The sequence below is a fragment of the Corvus moneduloides genome, chromosome 5, assembly GCF_009650955.1.
Source record: "Corvus moneduloides isolate bCorMon1 chromosome 5, bCorMon1.pri, whole genome shotgun sequence".
NCBI classification, from domain to species: Eukaryota; Metazoa; Chordata; class Aves; order Passeriformes; family Corvidae; genus Corvus; species Corvus moneduloides.
In genome coordinates this window covers 49,020,544-49,039,092 of record NC_045480.1, presented here as the reverse complement: position 1 = coordinate 49,039,092, position 18,549 = coordinate 49,020,544, and the positions used below count along the sequence as shown (strand labels likewise).

General features: G+C 36.3%; 1 protein-coding gene across 2 annotated transcripts in view; it reads right to left on the bottom strand.

Annotated features, from left to right (window-relative positions):
- Positions 1–991: 991 nt before the first annotated feature.
- The window catches only part of GUCY1B1 (guanylate cyclase 1 soluble subunit beta 1), a 42,517-nt gene continuing 24,959 nt past the window's right edge, over positions 992–18,549 (bottom strand). For both annotated transcript variants that reach the window (XM_032108843.1, XM_032108844.1), the window contains exons 6-14: positions 12,813–13,043; positions 12,185–12,301; positions 11,218–11,351; positions 10,221–10,418; positions 8,321–8,558; positions 7,360–7,500; positions 6,058–6,212; positions 5,615–5,741; positions 992–2,313 (exon numbers count right to left, since the gene is read on the bottom strand). In XM_032108843.1, the coding sequence (XP_031964734.1) occupies positions 2,290–2,313; positions 5,615–5,741; positions 6,058–6,212; positions 7,360–7,500; positions 8,321–8,558; positions 10,221–10,418; positions 11,218–11,351; positions 12,185–12,301; positions 12,813–13,043 (1,365 nt within the window). In that variant the 3' untranslated portion in view covers positions 992–2,289. The remainder of the gene's footprint in view (positions 2,314–5,614; positions 5,742–6,057; positions 6,213–7,359; positions 7,501–8,320; positions 8,559–10,220; positions 10,419–11,217; positions 11,352–12,184; positions 12,302–12,812; positions 13,044–18,549) is intronic.

The following is an 18,549-nucleotide window of genomic DNA, read 5'->3' as shown; positions in this document are numbered from 1 at the left end:
CTGCCTCATGTTTCAGCTGGAGAGCTTCTATTGGAAAGGCAAATCTCTACAATTAAATATAAGAGGCAGTAGAACACACATAAAAGAACTAAATACCTGCAGAAGTGTTTAACTGTTAGCTGAGAGTAATATTTAACCAAACCATAAATTTAGTAGTTGAATGCAGCATTTAAGACCAGTTTTAGTAACAGAAGTGGTTAAGCGCCTAAACTGAACTGAGATAAAAAGCTCCTACATGAACACAATATGAGCTATTATTCTATGCTTTAAGAAACTGGTTACGTTACAAAGTAGCTTAATAGGAGCATTAATATTTTGAAATTATTAAGAAGGTACAATATAAACGCAGAGCATTATTTAAGTTTTCTGGCACACCATCTTCCATTAGCTTGAAGTGTGATACAGAATTTCAGTTTCTTCAGAGGCATTTGCATGAATTACATCAACACACAACCACAGCTGTCACAAATCCCATGTGCTTCAGAGTTTTTGTAAGCTTGAACAACTTGATCAATCCAAATTACTCCTGTGTATCTATCTGAATGAGGGCAACCTCTGATGGTGTGCTGGGATGTGTTGCTGTCCGACAGTGAGATGATGGGGAAGCAAGTATGTGTTCTCCTCTCTTCATTTCCCATTCCTAAAGGAAATTTGGTTGATAAGGTACATCCTGCTCCCAAGTGTATGGCTAATCATTTTTGATTGCTCAATATCGTCCAAGAGTTTCAAAGGAAGGTGTATGGATTTTTTGTCACTTCAACTACTATTTCTGAAGCATTAACCTAAATATTTTGAACACTACTTTAATTTGAAGATGTGATCCATTAACCTGAATCTGTGAGACACTTGGTAATTTACAAACATCGGAACGATGACTCAACAATTTATTTAAATTCAAACTGCAAATTATTTAATGGAGAAAATACTTGTTTTGATATCAAACAATGAAATAAAGTTTTATACCAAAAGAAAATCCCAAGATTTCTAGAAGTCAGTGGAAAAAATAATTTATTGCAATTTCTTTTGCACATTAACATGAAACATTTATACATATATATTCTGTGCTAGTAAGATATACTAGATATAGACAATTTTTATACACAAAGTAATTGCACTATCCTATTTTATAATGCAAATATTCAGAAATGATCAGTCATATAAGAACAGATACTATTCACATAAAAATGTACTATATATTAAAGTTATGGAAGGTCTATGCATCTGAAACCTTGTCCACTTTTACTAACTGTATCAGCTGATGAAACACACCATGTCCCTTCAAGCTTTACATCCCTTAATTATGTCATGATGCCTAGAACATTACCAGGTCCTCTCAAGGAATAAAATTAGATCATTTCTGAAATTAGAGAGACCAAACCAAAAGGCAACCATGTCAACCACGTCCCAGCAGCATGCCTTTCAACTCCAGGGGCTACATCAGATGAGAATCAATGCACTACAAGTGGTCTGAAATTGTCCAGTAATCTATTATTAATATGACAATTTAATTTAGTTTATATAAATCAATGAGAAATACATTGCAAGTGAACAGCATTTCAGTAGAAGTACATTGGCACATGCTTCAAATGGCAGTATCAGAAACACAGCCGTCCCTTTTCAATACAGAAGATGTCTACAGAGTGTCCACAAAGGGAAAATGCAGGATGATATCAAATGAGAACCCTTTTTCTAACCAGGAATTTAAAGAGCATCAAGTGTTATTCACAAAACGAATGGGAAGCATGGTAATAGCAGAACTAAATCTGATAACATTTATACAATAATTTTTATAATGCCGCTTTAGGTATTATTATTAAATACAGTTCCTTAGGTTCATTGTTCTGCCTATCAACTGAAATACCTATCTTTCCAGAAATGTCATCAATTCACATAACCACAGTACTTCAGAGATGAAGATGAAGATACGAAGCATCAGATTGAAGTCATTAGTTGTGGTGTGCATACTACATGGTTTCATTCAATATTATCTGGTGGTAGGAATGGTCACATGACTAACATGCAAAAATGCATATCAAAAAAAGGAAAGCTTGAAATACATGCTCATAGCAGAGATATAACAGTACCAAACAATAAGGACAAAAAATTAGCAAGCAAGCCTGGAGAAAAATGGTAAGTATGACTTCAGGAGTAGGGCAAAAGACAATGGTATTGCACATGGCAGTGGGAGATATAATGTGAAATAACATCCATAACACAACCTTACTGCCTGGCACCCTATTTGGAGACAGTATTGCACCCTATCCAGCATCCTCTTCCTCTTCCCTCAGCTCAGGAAGCATCTTGCTTTGTTTCCTTGAGAGCATGCAAGCAGAATTTGAGAAGTAAGGAATTTTCTTTGAAGCAACAAGGTGGGTTAATGCAGTGACAAAATACATTTTACAACTTGCAACCAGTATCAGTAAATAATAATAATAATAATAATAAAAAAAGCATAGGTAGTGCATATATTTCTTTCGTATGTATTTTATGTAGGAATGAAACAATTCCTACATGCCCTGGTGAACTACCAACTCTGACAGAGACATTTCAACTTGATCCCACCAGTAACATGGGAACGGGGCAGAAGAGAAAGATACTAGAAAGTGGAAAGGAATGAAAATTGCAGTCATACATTTGAGGCTCTCGGCAAGATTTTTTTTTTACAACAAATCTGTTTCTCAAGAGAGAAACTTCACCTGAACCTCTGTTAAAGTAATAAAGATGGTAATAAATAATCTTATAACACGCAAACAAGCAGATGCAAAATGAGTAATTGGTCACAGCTGCTTTGTTCTATGTGCTTCTGATGCAATTCTACATTTTGCTGTACTGGTATCGTGGAAGAGATAGAAGTGGCAAAGAAGTGAAGGAGCAGCACTCCAAACCAACACTTATTCTTGTAAATTAGGTCTTTCTCAGAAATAACTGCTGTTCATGGGGACTGATATTAGAGATGTCAACCCAGGAATCAAGTTTGAGGCATGCTGAGCTGCTTCAACCCTACCATTTCCTACAGGCCTAGTAGAGCAAAAGCATATTTTAAGCCTTGGTTTCACATCTCTTATGGCACCTGTAAATATTTTGTCCTTTTTCCTCACCATGTATTTATTACCGGTCTTCAGAGTAAAAGATTACTCTGATAGATTTGCAAATGCTGAGCTAATAACCCTCTAACGGATATAATGAAAAGAAAAATACATCACTGATGTGCATTGATCCTAGACTAAAGGTAATGGAGGTAGAAAACTTCACAGTAAAAGCATAATTATTAGAAGTATCTTTAGGATGATTTAAGAAATATTTTCATATTTACTTCTATATGGCACTTCTTGCGATATTCTGGAGTGACCTCTCAGAAGTTTACAATTAGTTTCTGAATATATGGTAACATGCCATATTTATTGTTATGTACAGTCCCCCTGAAATAAATGGCACTGCACACAATAATATATTAGCATTCTGAAAAACTTCTGGAAAGAAAATCAACACTACACCCGTGACTAAAGCAAAGTGATTACTTTAAAGTGATCAAATATAAAAAGTTGGTTATCTGATTTCTGATTTTGGATTAAAACTATTATGCACAGCCTATAAAGTGCCAGAAAAAAAAACCCATGAAGAGTACCTTCACACAAGAAATTGCAAACAGTTCAGAAAATCTTAAAAGAATAAAACTTTGTGCATTTTTTGTGTATGGACAGATGAAATTGTGCAGGGAGTGAAAAAGAATCGAAAGATTAGAGGATTGTATTATTTCACTTTTCAAAATCACCTCTGACAAAATGATTATCAGTTCACATCATCACATCAATGCATTTTTCTAATCTATGCTCCAAAACTTAGTACACTTTAGAAGAGACACCTGTCATAGGAGAAGTCGTTCTGCCTCTAAGAATTACATCTATATCTGAATTTCAGAATTAACAAAAACTAACAAAATTAGAAAGACATTTTGAGTGTGCTCAAACTGTGAGTCTTAAGTGCTCCTGAAAATCAGGCTCACAGTGTTTCTTGGTCAGGTTTATTCCTGCCCCCATGTCTCCCTCTACAAAGCTCAATTACTGGATAATTGTATTACCAAGTGCCTCTCAGGACTGCTGTGAGGATTAACAAAACCAACTGTTGTACAAGATCTCTGAAAGGCAATTGCAATATTTAAAGTCTTAAACTACACAAACCTTATATTCATATTAAACATGTGTTAGGCTGAAACAAGGAAAATACCCACCTGACTCAGTACCTCTCTGAAATTTAGATTTAAAATTATAACGTGCCTTGCTACAAATGATAGGACATTTATAATGCAGAAAAAAAGGTGAAAGGTGTTTAATTAAAATATATTTTAAATACAACAATAGATTTGAAATAATGGTAGCCATGTGAAATTATAGTTATCTTACTGCAGAATAAGAATAGAAAAGTATTCTCAAAAGTGGCACCCAGAATATAATTTTAAGTAATATATATTAAAATACAGGATTAAAATGCAGGGTTAATACTGGGAGTTACCATTAAAAAGTCAGTGTTCATATACTTGGGTACCAGTAGTAATAAATCTGGATTAAATCTCCTAAAAAGCCTAAAGAGTTTAACAGCCTAAATTACTTTTTCAGAAGTACATGAGTATTCGGACACATAATTAATTTCCTCTGACTTACAAGAATTATTTCAGCCAAGGTAATTGATGACTTTCATTATTTTAGTCAAGTGTGTTTTTAAGATTAAATACATTAGCTGAAAACTCGTTCTTTTTGTATTGCTTCAGGGCAAAATTCAAGCTATGTAAATCACTTTTATCTTTTTTTCTTCCTGTTGACAATGGCTGGAACGTATGCGCCCGCTCAGCTATGGCAAAGCAGCTGGCATACTGTAACCTCATTGTCTAAGTTTGTAGCACACTTTGAGTCTAGATCTCACTGGCTTTTACTGAAATTCTGGATAATACATGCCCAGAATTCTGAAACTGAGGCACAAGCTTAAAGAGCCCTCACTGCTTGAAGAGCTTTACCCTACCTCATTTTGACGATTTTGGCTCATATGTCATTTACAAGAAGTAGTTTTCACCCTGTGTATTTCTGAAGTGGGACCTCTGCCATGCAACAGTCTGAACAAGCAGATGCCATCTGGGGTTAAGAGACCACCATACACATTAGGTGTAAATTTGCCTGCAAGTAGTTGCTTGACTGTTGCCTAAATATTTGAAGGCACATTTTTTCACCCACTGCAAGAAAGCACATGGCAAATTTTGAAGTGCTGATAACCAGACATGTCAGCTAAACAGAAACTGACATTATACTGCAAAATCTAGTACAGTGCAGAAATCTGTAAGAGGGAGATATAAATATTTAAACACTTGGCATTCCCTCAAGGACTTTTTGAAATCAAAAATATTCTTTCAGGAACCGCACAAACTGCAAAGACAAATAATCAAGAACTTTCAAGTACTGTCAAGATAGTAAATGTGTTAATGAAAGAGCGTTGCACAAAACTCTTCATTTTTTTCCTACGGAACATTTAGTTTTGAAAATGTATATGGATCTCAGTGGTTTAGATTAAATTTTTAATGTTTACACCTTGTTTGAAAAGAACAAAATTACACTCTAGTTACTCATACCTCTGTCTCTGTACTCTTTCTGGACAAAAACCAAACCTGCATTGGCTCTTTTTTGCCCTTCATAGAAACTGGACCCCTGTACTCCAGGTGGAACTGAGGATCTGAATTTTCTGGTGTCATGAGACACCTGAAATTGAAAGAGAAAACATGTAAATGAATGCGCTTTACATGTACACCACACACTATGTAAAATATTAAACTTGCTACAGGTATGTGAGCAAACTATCAAAAGATTCAAATCTATCTCTACATCATTATTATGTTTGCATGCCAGTAATTGTGTATCATAATGCAGTTTGCCAAACAGTTTCATGAGAAGTCACATACTTAAATAATGTTTGCAAGAGGACTGTCACTTTCAACTCCAAAAAAACTTTTATGGTATGCTGACAAAGTGAATTATTTTAAGATGTCAACACCAATAAAAATAATACATCACTCACCTGTAAGTATATTCAGAGACATTGATCTTTCCCTTTTCTCCAGTAGTTTCTGTCCTGCTTGTTAGATTCACAGTATTTCCAAAGAGACAGTACCGTGGCATCCTTTGACCTATGACACCTGTGACTACCTCACCAGTATGGATTCCTATTGTTATCTTTAGAGAGAAAAAATTAAGTTTGAATATTCAAAATTGAGGTAAGTAATCTGATGCTTCTGACTAAATACAGGGTATATGTCATTTTTATCTATTAGAGTTTATTTTTCCAATGTGCTACTCCTGCTTCTTCAAAGCCTTTCATTCTGTGGGTTTTGTCACTTCTCTGTTTTTTAACTTTAGTACAGTGTCGTGCCTCTGACTTCCACACGAATAATCAAACTCTGTAATTTTCCAGCATGCACCCTGCTGTTATTATATACTGTGAAAATAAAGAAAAAAGGTGGGCAGAGAGGCATACTCTGAATGTCTGTGTTTAGTGAGTGCTCAGAAGGTGCAGAAATGGATGGCATAGGTCAAGAAAAAAAGATGTTTCTCAAAGGAAAAATCATGGTATTTTGTATTCAGAAGCTCAAGAGATAGGACAGGGAGAAGCTTGTTCTTGTAGCATGGTACAGTTATTGTAAAGCCCCAAATCACTTCTCACTGCTTTCCTCCATGATAAGTGAACTACACAGCTCTAAGCTAGGTGATAGAATGGTAACATTCATGTAAATAGAAATACACATTGCAATCAATCATTTTCTGCTCACAACCTTCTGATGAGGACAGCCAATGCTGCTTGCCCAATTCTGTTATCAGTGCCACAACATCTCCGTAAAGTCCCACAATGTGTGAACTTCCACTAATACACACTAGTGTCAGCAGTCATTGCTGTAACTGTCTATGGAACTGTACTGCTCTTTTTAATGCAATAATTTCTCATTCTGACAGGAGAATCTGAGGTGTAATCAAAAATATCAGGGAGGGAATATTATTCTTTTGTTCATTGAGTTGAAGAAGACTCAACAGATTTTTCTTGATGCACAATAGGAATTCATTGATTATATTGAAACGATCAGAAAACTGACATAAATGATGTGGACCTAAATTAGTCCTTTACCTTTTAAAGCACAATAGGCATTTTAAGGTCTGGGAACTGCACATGTCACAGCTACATGTGACTTCTCACATTATTTGTACAAATCAGTCTCAAAATCTAACAATAACAAAGCTTGCACAGACTGGGACTAGAGCATTATCGTATTTCAAAGCATTATCATCCTATCAAAGAACGGGTTTTCCGTTCAAGCCCACATTTACTAACCTGTACAGGCTCACCATCTACTTGAACTTGGCCTGCTATTTCCATCATATCCAAAGCCAGGTGGCAGATAGATCGTGCATGATGCATGCAAGGCTCTGGTAGACCACTCACTGTCATATACTTGTCCCCAACTGTTTCCACCTATAAAGACAGATTTTTTTCAATTATTATTATGCCTTTTGGAGTACTAGAATTGATGTAGTGCTTCCTTCAAGACTGCTTGTCCTTTCAAATAGTTCCCTTTCATTCAAATCACCCTAATTACTGTCATCTGTGCTTGTTATTGAAGAGAATTTATTGTAAACCCACCACGTAACAACTTACATTGACACTGTGATTGTGTAAACCTGAGTCTCTCTTCTGGTGTCTTCTCAACGAAACTGAGCTCTATGTTTGTTCTGACTCACACCCTTGATTCACACAGTACAGGCCATAAAATTCAGTTCTAGTAAAAGCCAGGAATGAACTTCATAGATATAAACACACAAGCAAACACATGGACATATGTATGGGTTACATATGTATCTCTCTCTGTACCTTCCTGCTACCAGCCACATTTGCAACTACACCTCACTCCTAATGAAGGAATGAAATTCACATTGAGTAACTGAGTAATAAATTATGATTTACAACTAGAAGACCCAGGAACAGGACTGAAAAACTTAAAGCACAAGGTCAGAAGAACCACAAATGTCTTGTATAAGTTCACATATGCTAAATGTGGAAGTACATTTGTATGTGCACCTAATGGGTAACTGCAGAAATCGTAATGAGAACTTAGCACTTTATGTTCCCTCACACATTTAGAGATAACCAACATACTCTTCTGTAGATATCTAATATCAGACTGAGAACATACGGGTTTTTTTAAAACGCCTAAAATCCAAGAAAAGACTGGAAAATTTACGATAGTAAATTATCGAAAAGTAACAGATTAGATACTTTAAAAATCTATGCTTACCTTATAAACAAATGGATTCCTTCGTGAATCAGTCAGAATATCAAATCTTGTGTAAAGATCATTTAAAAGGTTGACAATTTTCATGGCTCCCTCTCCAGAGGCGTGTTTACTACAAAAGGCATTGAATCCCACAATGCCACTGAACAGAATGGTGACATTGTCGTAGCGCTTGGCTGGAACAGGACGCTTGTGTCTCAGCTCATTTGCCACTGATGGCGGTAGAACAGAGTACAGTAATCTACACAGGTAAGGAAAGAAAGGCACAAACAAAACAGAGAGAATGTGAAGAAAGGTGTTTTCAGCACCACTCTTCATATATTAACTTCCTACCCCCCCACAGGGCTTATAATATACTTCCATCATCAATAAGCAACAGAAAAGATGTTTACCGAAGAATATGTTATTTGGAAAACAGGAACTGATCTACATCAGCATGCCATTTCAAACACACATTAATGCATCTAAATTATCAACAAAATGAGACATATATTACTAATTCTTCTGACATGATCTGTTAATAGTGTCTTGGATCACTCAGCTTATTTAGTATGTTTTTGCTCACAGAACCATAAAAACTGCTAAAAAGACCATGAAGAGGATCAAACAGTTGTTCCACCTCTGATCAATTCATGCATTCTAAATGCTTACTCTCTGTTGAGCATGCTGCTTTTAGGGTTAGAGTGTCTTTAATTACTAGTCTATATGACATATTAACACTTGTTCATATTATAAGTTACACAAATAAAATCCAATCACACACAGAAATTCACTCTATTCTCATGTGTATTCCTTCAACTTTCTAACTGCTATCTTAAGGTCCATTTCCCTCCTGACACACCTAAGTGGACAAGCTGAAGATCTCTGACTGTTTCACAAATCTTGAACATCGTTTTGTACACAGCCTCCTGCACAAACCCTCATTAGTTGCCTTTTTGGCAAGTTCACTACTGCATGAGTTATAATTAGTGAATACTTTTGGCACATCATACAGTAACTGACACTGTCTGTTCCAGCAGCTGCCATGAAGGCTAGAATTCCTGAAGATAAAATGACTTTTTAAAGCAAGCCAAAAGGCATGAAGAGGAAAAAGATACTTCTTATGCTTTGTTTTCTCTGGTTCTCCTGTCCATCCCTTTTTCCATACTCCATTACAGAAAAAATGTATCTGTCAATAGAATTAATACAGAGATGGGACTATGTTTTATAAATGAACCCCACACTACTTTTCACACAAGCTTTTGTTTAATTTGCCAGTCATTGTTGAGCTGAGATGCCAGAGAGTAATGACCCTTGAATTTGACTTTATAGTTATCTGCAGAATTGGATTTGGGGCCCAGTGCACACTTACTGTTATGTGTTAGTTTTAGGTACTTATATCTAGATAAACCCAAATTCATTTCTACAAGTAACTATAATCAAATTCATAGCATTAGGCCATTGCAAAATTTCAGCTTTACACGAACTATTTTCAAGATTTATAAATTATGTTTTTCTGTTCTGTTAACCTGTCCCAGAAAGACAAATTTGGTTTACTGAACTCTGTCAAACAACAGCACTTGGGCATTCATCAAATTCACCTCTGCTACAGTGACTGCATATAAGTTTCCAAAATTTTAAGTAATTCACAAATAAAAAAGAATTGTCAGCTCACTTTTTATAACTTTTCTTATCAGGGAGGGAGCCATCAAAACATCTAGGCATATAATGGCCTAGACTGTGGGTGACATTTGACAACCTAAATAAAGAAATACCCTATTAAATGTTCTTTCATGACTCCAAAATTACCAGTCCTGATTATCTCTGATATTCCTTACAAGATTCTGTTATTTTTTAAAGAAGGTAGCTATAAATAATATATTGCTTTGAGTGTTTCAGCTCAAAATCGGGATTTGGTTCTTACGTGTCTGTCTTTTTCTTTTCATCTTCCAGTGCACGCAGTGTGTGCTGCAGTCTGTCAGTGAGGATCTCGAGCTCCTGAGTCAGTTTATATTCCTCTCTGAACTGCTCTCCCAAAAGAACCAGATCACGGGTAGCATCGTGCAGTGGAATATCACTCAGATATAAACCTCTCCTGGTTAAATCATCCAAGTTCATCACACTGCAAAGCAGAGAAGTATATAATAATATGGATAAAATTAAACTTGCCAGAGGAGCATTTAAAATTCAAACAGCAGAGTCTGCTGAATAACAGTAGAAAGCTGAAGCTTCTGAACTTGTGATGAGCTGAACAACATATCCCTTCTACGAAACACCTTATTTGTGATCATTCATGTTAACCCATGGCTCTTGATTTTTGCATTTAAATACAGAATTCTTATTATGAGTTCCATGAGCATATCAAATGTATGTACTGCAGCACACAAATTAAAGTGAGATTATGTAAAGGTAGGCTGCCTTCTGTCATCATCCCCTCTCTCCCCTTTACACAGGAGGTTAATGCATCGTAACTGTATAATCCGATGTGTTAGTTTAACATGCTCTTAGCTAAAGGATCTTTCCATTCAATCCCCCATTCCAACCACTTATCACTGATCTATTATAATAAAACTACTGCAAATATACATGAACCCACATAGAAAACCAAATCATTGTAACATTTCTTAGCACTCTCTGAGTAAAAAACAAAGGACGAAACTTGAAAAAAAAAAAAAGGAATATGAGGAATAACAATTTGTACAAACTGGGCCAGAGCAACCCAATACTTATATTGAGTATTTAATAATCAGTCAAGTTCCAATGTTTAAATGCTCCTACCTCTTTTAGTATAAACACATCGAAACCAATTAAATCAATATTCAAACCAATTAGTCTCTGTCGTACTACTCTCATAAGCGTTCTTAAAATTAGTAATTGTAAAATGGAAACCAGTATTATAGAACTCTCTAGGTTTGAAGTACCTTGGCGAACAAAGAAAGAGAATGCTGTCTGCTTCAGGCAAGTAGATCATTTGACCTTTCAGCCGTAAGCAGCTGATTTCTGTGCCAGTCAGTTCATCTTCACACTCCAACTTTTCCACATCCAACAGCCCCTCCTGGTGATGAAAAGTCACAACTGTGTAAGGGCAATGGTGTGTTATGCACCAGGCCTAGTATATAAGTGCATTCACTACGACGGCAGTGAGAATATTTGGAATAGACTTACAGCCTACATTAAACCCTGATTAATTTCTTATTTGAACACCACGCACTACCTGTATTTTAATACTGCTATTCGCTACCTTAAAGACACAACGCATGGTATCTTTCTTTACATTCATGTTCATAATTCCTTGTTTTCTTCCACATAATTTCTTAATAGTTTTGACAATAGTATTGCCTATTCTGTGAAGTTCTATCTGTGCCTGTGACCATCTCTAAGAAATCATCCTGGTTTCTCTCAGGTACAGTTTTCTTTAAATAACCAGGCTCCTTAATGTAGTAGGTGTTACTCTACATGCTGCATCTGTTCCTATCACCCGCCTCATCTCCTGCTCTCTTTAGAGAAAAGGGTACAGATCTGTGTATGAACGTACGGGCCCAAGCAAGAACACATTTCATATTTGTCTGCCACACTGTTATGAAGCAAAAGTCAATGTAATTACCTTTCTACATTTACTTTGATACAATGCCATATACTAGACTAGCCCCTAGCAGAGAAAGCATCAGACATGAAGTACATTTACTTCGCCATTCCTATAAAACATTCTGCTCAACAACTACACACAAATTCATACCTGTGACTCTCTCTTGGCTCAAGACTTGAAAGGGGCTGAGCATATTACTGTGCAGAGAATTTTCTCTGAAGAATTCTGAGCTTTCTGCACTTATCTCTCCAAAACACACTTCCTTTACTTAAAGAAAAGCTGGGAAAATATTCTCTAGTTACCTTAGTTCTCAGTACAAAGACTGTATTAATATGGGAGAGGATCCCATGGAAGCTAATATCAATATGAGGCCGGACCAAGGAGAAAACTGACAACAGACTGCAATTTCCTGGCTGTAGCTAGAATATTAAAAAACAGCAAAAAGAAAAGAAAAATATTGTTATGTTTTATAATAAAAATATACAATATTTTAAATATATTATATAGTATATATATTATATATAAAATTATATATATAATTATATATAATTACAAATAATTATAAACATATATATTATTTATATATATTTTATATAATATAGAGCAATTATATTCCATTTTCTTAGCTGACAACACTGAATGGAAGAGAATATATACTTTATGCATTTCCCCATTAAATCACAAAGATTTTAAATTATTCTCTTACTGCCTATGGACATGACCATAAGGAACAAAGCTGTTACAGAATTAGGCTATTTTCAAGTCCTTTTTCAAACAAGAGAAGCACAATTTAGTAAATATTATACACTTACATGGGAATGCTGTTTAGACAGAGAATCCTAAATCTATTTTATTCATCTTTATAATTATCCTGTGAAGCATCTATCACTATGAATTTCTACGGCTATCCATGCGTAAGAATCATCTAACCTGTGGAAGGACTCTGTATATAGCATTGCCACATTGTGTGACCACCAGATCTCTGTCAAATATGATGTGGAAAGGAAATGCCTTGCAGAAAGTATAGGGACTGATGCGAGACTCTTGGGTACCATTTTCTTCAAATCTGTCAAGGTCCTCATAGTAGTCCTCTTCTTTAGACTCTTTCTCTTCAATTAAAAATTGAATGTGGTCACACTCCTCATTTCTCTGTTGAATAACCTAGAGAAATGAAGAAAAAATGAAAAATTGAAAACTCTGCTACTCATTAGTAAGTGAAATGCTACTATGAAGACAGGAATGTATTTAGAGGAGAAAGGTAAGCTCAAGAATTGTATTCGCATCTTTAAAAATACTGTATTGTAATAAGAATTTCTGATTTTGTAGTCTTTGTAATTCCAGGTGAATAATTATGCCTTTGCTTAGCCACAGTTGCTCTCTGCAAGAGCAACATATTGAAGATCACCCATATACAATTTATTAAGTCCGAGTGAAATGCAAACCCTGAAATGAGGAGTCAAGGCTCAGGTTATGCTTGCTTTTTTACTGGTACTAGCCAGAAAAAGAGGGTGGCCACTTGCCCTGAAATGAACCTGAGGTGAGTCTTGAATCACACAGAACACTCGAATACTTACTTTGGTCACAACTGTTTCTAAGATCTATAACACAACAGCGAAGAGCACTGACTGTTTAGTGATGACTAAATAGTGCTAAGAGGGTGGGCATGACAACGACAGCAAGAAGAAAAGTGGATAGAGCAGATGTTAGAATACACAGTCCTTACACATTCCAGCAGATTGCAAGATCAGAGCCAACAGATGAAACTAAAAGCAACTACAATCTTCTCTGGGCTGTATTCCCTGTTAAAGGAAATGACAGCAAAACTAGAATAATCCACATCAGTGGAATATCAAAAAAGTGTCTTTAACACAGCATTTCACACTTCAGTAATTTTACTCGAAGTTAATAAAAAGTATGAAATTAATAGGGATTATTTTGCTTGCAGTGAGAGTCACGTATGGCAATATAATTTAAGCTAATAACTAGTAGAATAACATCATTTACCCTGAGAAACCAAATTCACCTCTTCTCAAATTTAATTAGACTTAATGATTGGAAAAAAACAATTCTGTTTACACAGTACTGTTTAGCAGCAACTTTCTGGAACATGTTCTGATTCTACTTTTATGTAGAGTCTGATCCTAAAGTCACTGAAGCCAAAAAAAAAGATTTCTTAAAATCTTTAAAGCATCCTGATTTTGCCCTTTATATATAGTCTTAACCACAGAGATTAACAGCTACAATTTGAAAACAGAACACATATGCACAAACACTGTGATCGATCCCTCAGATGTTAAGTTTATTAAGTATTTGTTCTCCAAAAATAGTAGTTGCTAAAAATGCTGGGTTGTAGAGTGCTGATACCTTTATTTGTTCCTATACAAATGGAGGAGTATAAAACAACAAAACAGAATTTTATTGATAAATTATGTTTAATTTAAGGTAGCGGTGTTCTTTAATTTACAAATTGACCACTTATTGAAGGAAAGAGATGCTTTTCTGGAGGACAGTTTAGAGCAAGAGCCCGATTTAGGTGCTCCATAGCTGTGTGCTGCATTACTCTTCTCTTTCTGTTGCTTATGTAAGTAACTTAGAGAAAGATCAGCTTACTAAATTTACCAGCTAATGTAGGTACCCAATGCCGGATGTACAAATAGATTCAAATGTGGAGGATGATCAAATCTAACTGCCTCAAGAAACTGTACTGGTAATCCATATCCCAGTGTGTGACAAAGAGAAGGGGAAAATTATGAGCTAATAAGGGGTAAGCCTCAGAAAAAATATATGGTGATCATCTGAGGAAAACACATTAAGTGGGTTTGTCTAGGAGAATGGACTCCTAGTTCTCTGAATTCAGGGTTTAAAGGTTTTCCATGTCTTTCACTTCCTTTAAATCATTATCCCTGAAATTGTGAGAGACTGTGGTCAATATTGAAGATTAACAGAATGCAGTTAAGAGTCTTAGTTCTTACTTTCTATCACCCCTACAGGTTTTATTTTAATAGTACTGTTATTGTGGCCAGAGATAGCTGAGATTACGCACAGAAACCTTTTTCAAATCGTGAAGATTTATCTCTAGAACTGATCTATGCTTCCTGATCATTTCCAGTCTCGGATCTTACTTCAAAGTGTTGCTCTTGCCACAAATGGAAAAAAAACCCTGCATACTTTGGATGAAAATTTCATTCAGCAAAGCTGATTTTAAAGTATCTAATCATTTCGAAGGAAATGTTCATATTAACAGCACATCACCTTCCAGAGATATTATCTCCTTATAGCCATCTCACTCACTGCACACTAGTATTCTGTTACCAACCTGTACTTACAGATTTTTTCTGCAATCGTGCAGCACCTAACAGGTTGTTTCTAATAACTTCCCATTTTATTTCATTTATTAGAAATGAATGATGCACCAGTAAACAAAACTGGGGTTTAGAATAAAGAAATCACCTATAAAAATAGAACTGCTACATCCTTCAAGATGTCTAACTAGTTTGAGCCATGACCCTCTGCAGATCCTACAAGCTAACACAAAGTCAGCCCTCACACAGGCTGCGCTGTTTTCCTAACCTTTAAAGATTAGAACTATAAAGTAACGTGCCAGTAACAGTGCAAAGCTACAAATTTCCCAAGCATCTTCAAGTTCATTTGAAACACTATTTTTGACATCTAGAAATGCTTGCTGTATTAGTGCAACATGTTAGTGCAGCAAATGAACACCTGGCCAAACACATGGACACGTGTCAGATCTACAAGACAGACACAGCGTCAGCTGCACACTCCGGATAAACATGATATGCTGTGGACATGGCTGGTTTATGGAATTTTATTCTCATCATTCATGCACAGACACTTATTAACAGACACTTTAAGCATACTCCTCTCCAGGCTAAGAAATCTAATGATGCATCCCTAATTAACTTCCCAATGGATATGCAATTTCATGACATCTTTTCTGCTCACACAACTTATGAACCATCTAATCTTCCTATCTCATTACTTCATCCACCTTGTCAGCAAATTTAAAATAAGCCCTTTTGACCATTAGCATAAAACGTTAAATTCTGTTCCTTCACACCTGTACCTATAGATCCAACCTAACTGGCCAGATATTTGTCTGGAATAAGGACCTGCCCTAGATACTCTGCTCAGCTTAACTAGAATAGAACTTATCTACTGTTTCAGTCTGCAAGCAAAGTTTGCAAGCCACACAATTTCAGTATCATTTAAATATTGTTGAAGAAGCATCTGATAAATGCTTGACAAATGAAAGTTCAGTGACAAAGCAACAAAGCCAGCAATCAAGTCTAATTCTTCCTCCTGCTGCAGTCTTAGCTGGTGAAGTGACATCAGTTCACAACATCTAAGAGCTCAATCACCATAGTAACTGCAGTTAAAACTGAAGAGAGAAATCACTCTCCTGGTTTCAAAGAGAATATGTAACATCTAACTGCTAACCTGCCTGTGCTTTCCAGAAGATCTACCTTTAGAGTTTGTCCTTGCTAATCACGTGAAAACTCACACCAGTATTTCACAGAATGACAATTCACAGGTAAGTTATTTTTAAATGAGTGTTGTTTAATGTATTTGGTGAGTTTCACACAAGATATTAAATCAAGCAGTATCGCTGTGATACAGAACACATAATGAGCACATGCTATCTGTTAAGCTGTCACCGATGTGTCTACAAGACAAGACTCAATTCTGTAGATCTGAGCATATCCCCAGGACACGCTCATATCTCAGCATGGCAGGACAGAATGTCCTTGGACAGGGATCTTTTTTGATGAGATTGTGAAGATTAATACAAAAACAGGGGGGTTTTTGCCTTTAAAGGTCAATACAGAATGAAATTCTTGATCTCTTCTGATCAAAACTGACTATGCAATGCTGCTTAACAAAGTTCACTGCAGCTGTTTCAGAATGATCCCAAGACAAAGGAGTTCACTAGAAATGGCACCATTTTTAGTTTTGCATACCCAAAGTTAGAACTGTGGGGATATCTTCACTTGGCAGCTGGTTTCAGTGCTGACTGTCTCACTTCACCAAACCACTGTGCCTGGAGATAGTGAAGTTTCCAGCTACCCTTGTGCCAAAATTAGAAGCTGATCATGCTCCATGATTGACTTATCTTCACGCACAGCTAGCATTTTAATGTGTGGACCAGTACTGCTTGTCCTCCATGACAAGTACCCAAGTAATTTTTAGATCAGCTCTCCTGCGGGTCACGTCTTCACTTTGTCTTTTACATTCCCATTAGTAAGTCTGAAATTACCATCTTGTCAAGGACTTCCCCTGGTCTTTTCTCATTTTACACTGTACACCATCTTCTCTATGTAAAAGATTTTGACAGCCTGCTCTCAGACAATAACAGAACTGCAAAAGTCTGCTCTCCCAACAGATTTTTGGGCTTTGTTGGATTACGTACAACATTCTTTGTTGACCCTTATCATTAGTAGCCTTGAGGGAATCCCTGTTCTGACTTCACCTTCACAGGTCACCCTCATTTATAATATACAAACAACCTCTGACAAGTGAAGCAAGAGAAGGCATAGCCAGTAGGCTGCTAACAGATCTCATGACTAAGTTTGTCACCAACATTGTGATGATGTTTTAGTTCTCATAATGAGACTGGCAGAACATGAATATTCTTAGTGTGTCCACAAAGCAACAATTTTTGAGACAATACCTGCTGCAAAAATTATAGTCTTAGTTCTATTTGGCTCTGTTTGGATTACCATATCAGAGAAGATAGGGCAAATTGGATTTGACCTAATTAATCAATTAATGTCAACTTGGGCTTTCCTGAACTATTCAACTGGAATTTTGAATCCAATTTCAAAACAAATTGCTTTCCTTTCAGTGCTAACAACGTCCAACAGAAACAAACTGCCAGGTTTTTTCCCTCCCTTGCCTTCCACACACACTCTAGCTGTTAAAAGAGAATGCACATTTCCTGACAGACACCCTTCTACAAAAAGGAAGCCCTTCTGTATTTCAGAAGATATATATATATATAGATAGATATCTATATATATATGCAATATATATATGCATGCATATATATAAAATTGCTCTGTGTGAAACTAAAGAAAGGGAATAAAATGAAAACTTTTTTTTCTATTTAGCTATTTCTCCACCCAAAGAGACAATTTGGGACAAAAAAAGAACAGTATTTTTCCTAATATTTAGTTTCCTCTTGTGATCATTAGTTGGTTTTCTCTGCAGGTTGAGGAAGGCGATCCTTCCCCTCTCCTCAGCACTGGAAAGGCCACACCTGGAGTGCAGTGTCCAGTTGTGGGCTCCTCAGTACAAGAGAGATACAGAGCTACGAGACAGAGTCCACTCCCTCTAGGGAGGTCTGCTAAGATGATCAAGGCACTGGAGCATCTCCTAGAAGAGGAAAAGGCTGAGAGAGTCGACCCTGTTCAGCCTGGAGAAGATATGGCTCAGGAGGATCTCATCCATGCACACAAATATCTGAAGGGAAGATGCAGAGAGGATGAAGCCAGGCTCTCTTCAGTGGTGTCCAGTGCCAGGACAAGATGCAATGGGCACAAACTGAAAGGCAGTGTTGCCTCAACATAAGGAAACAGTTTTCTACCATGAGATGGAGCACTGGCACCTGTTGTCCAAAGAATTTGCAGAGTCTCCATCCCTACAGATA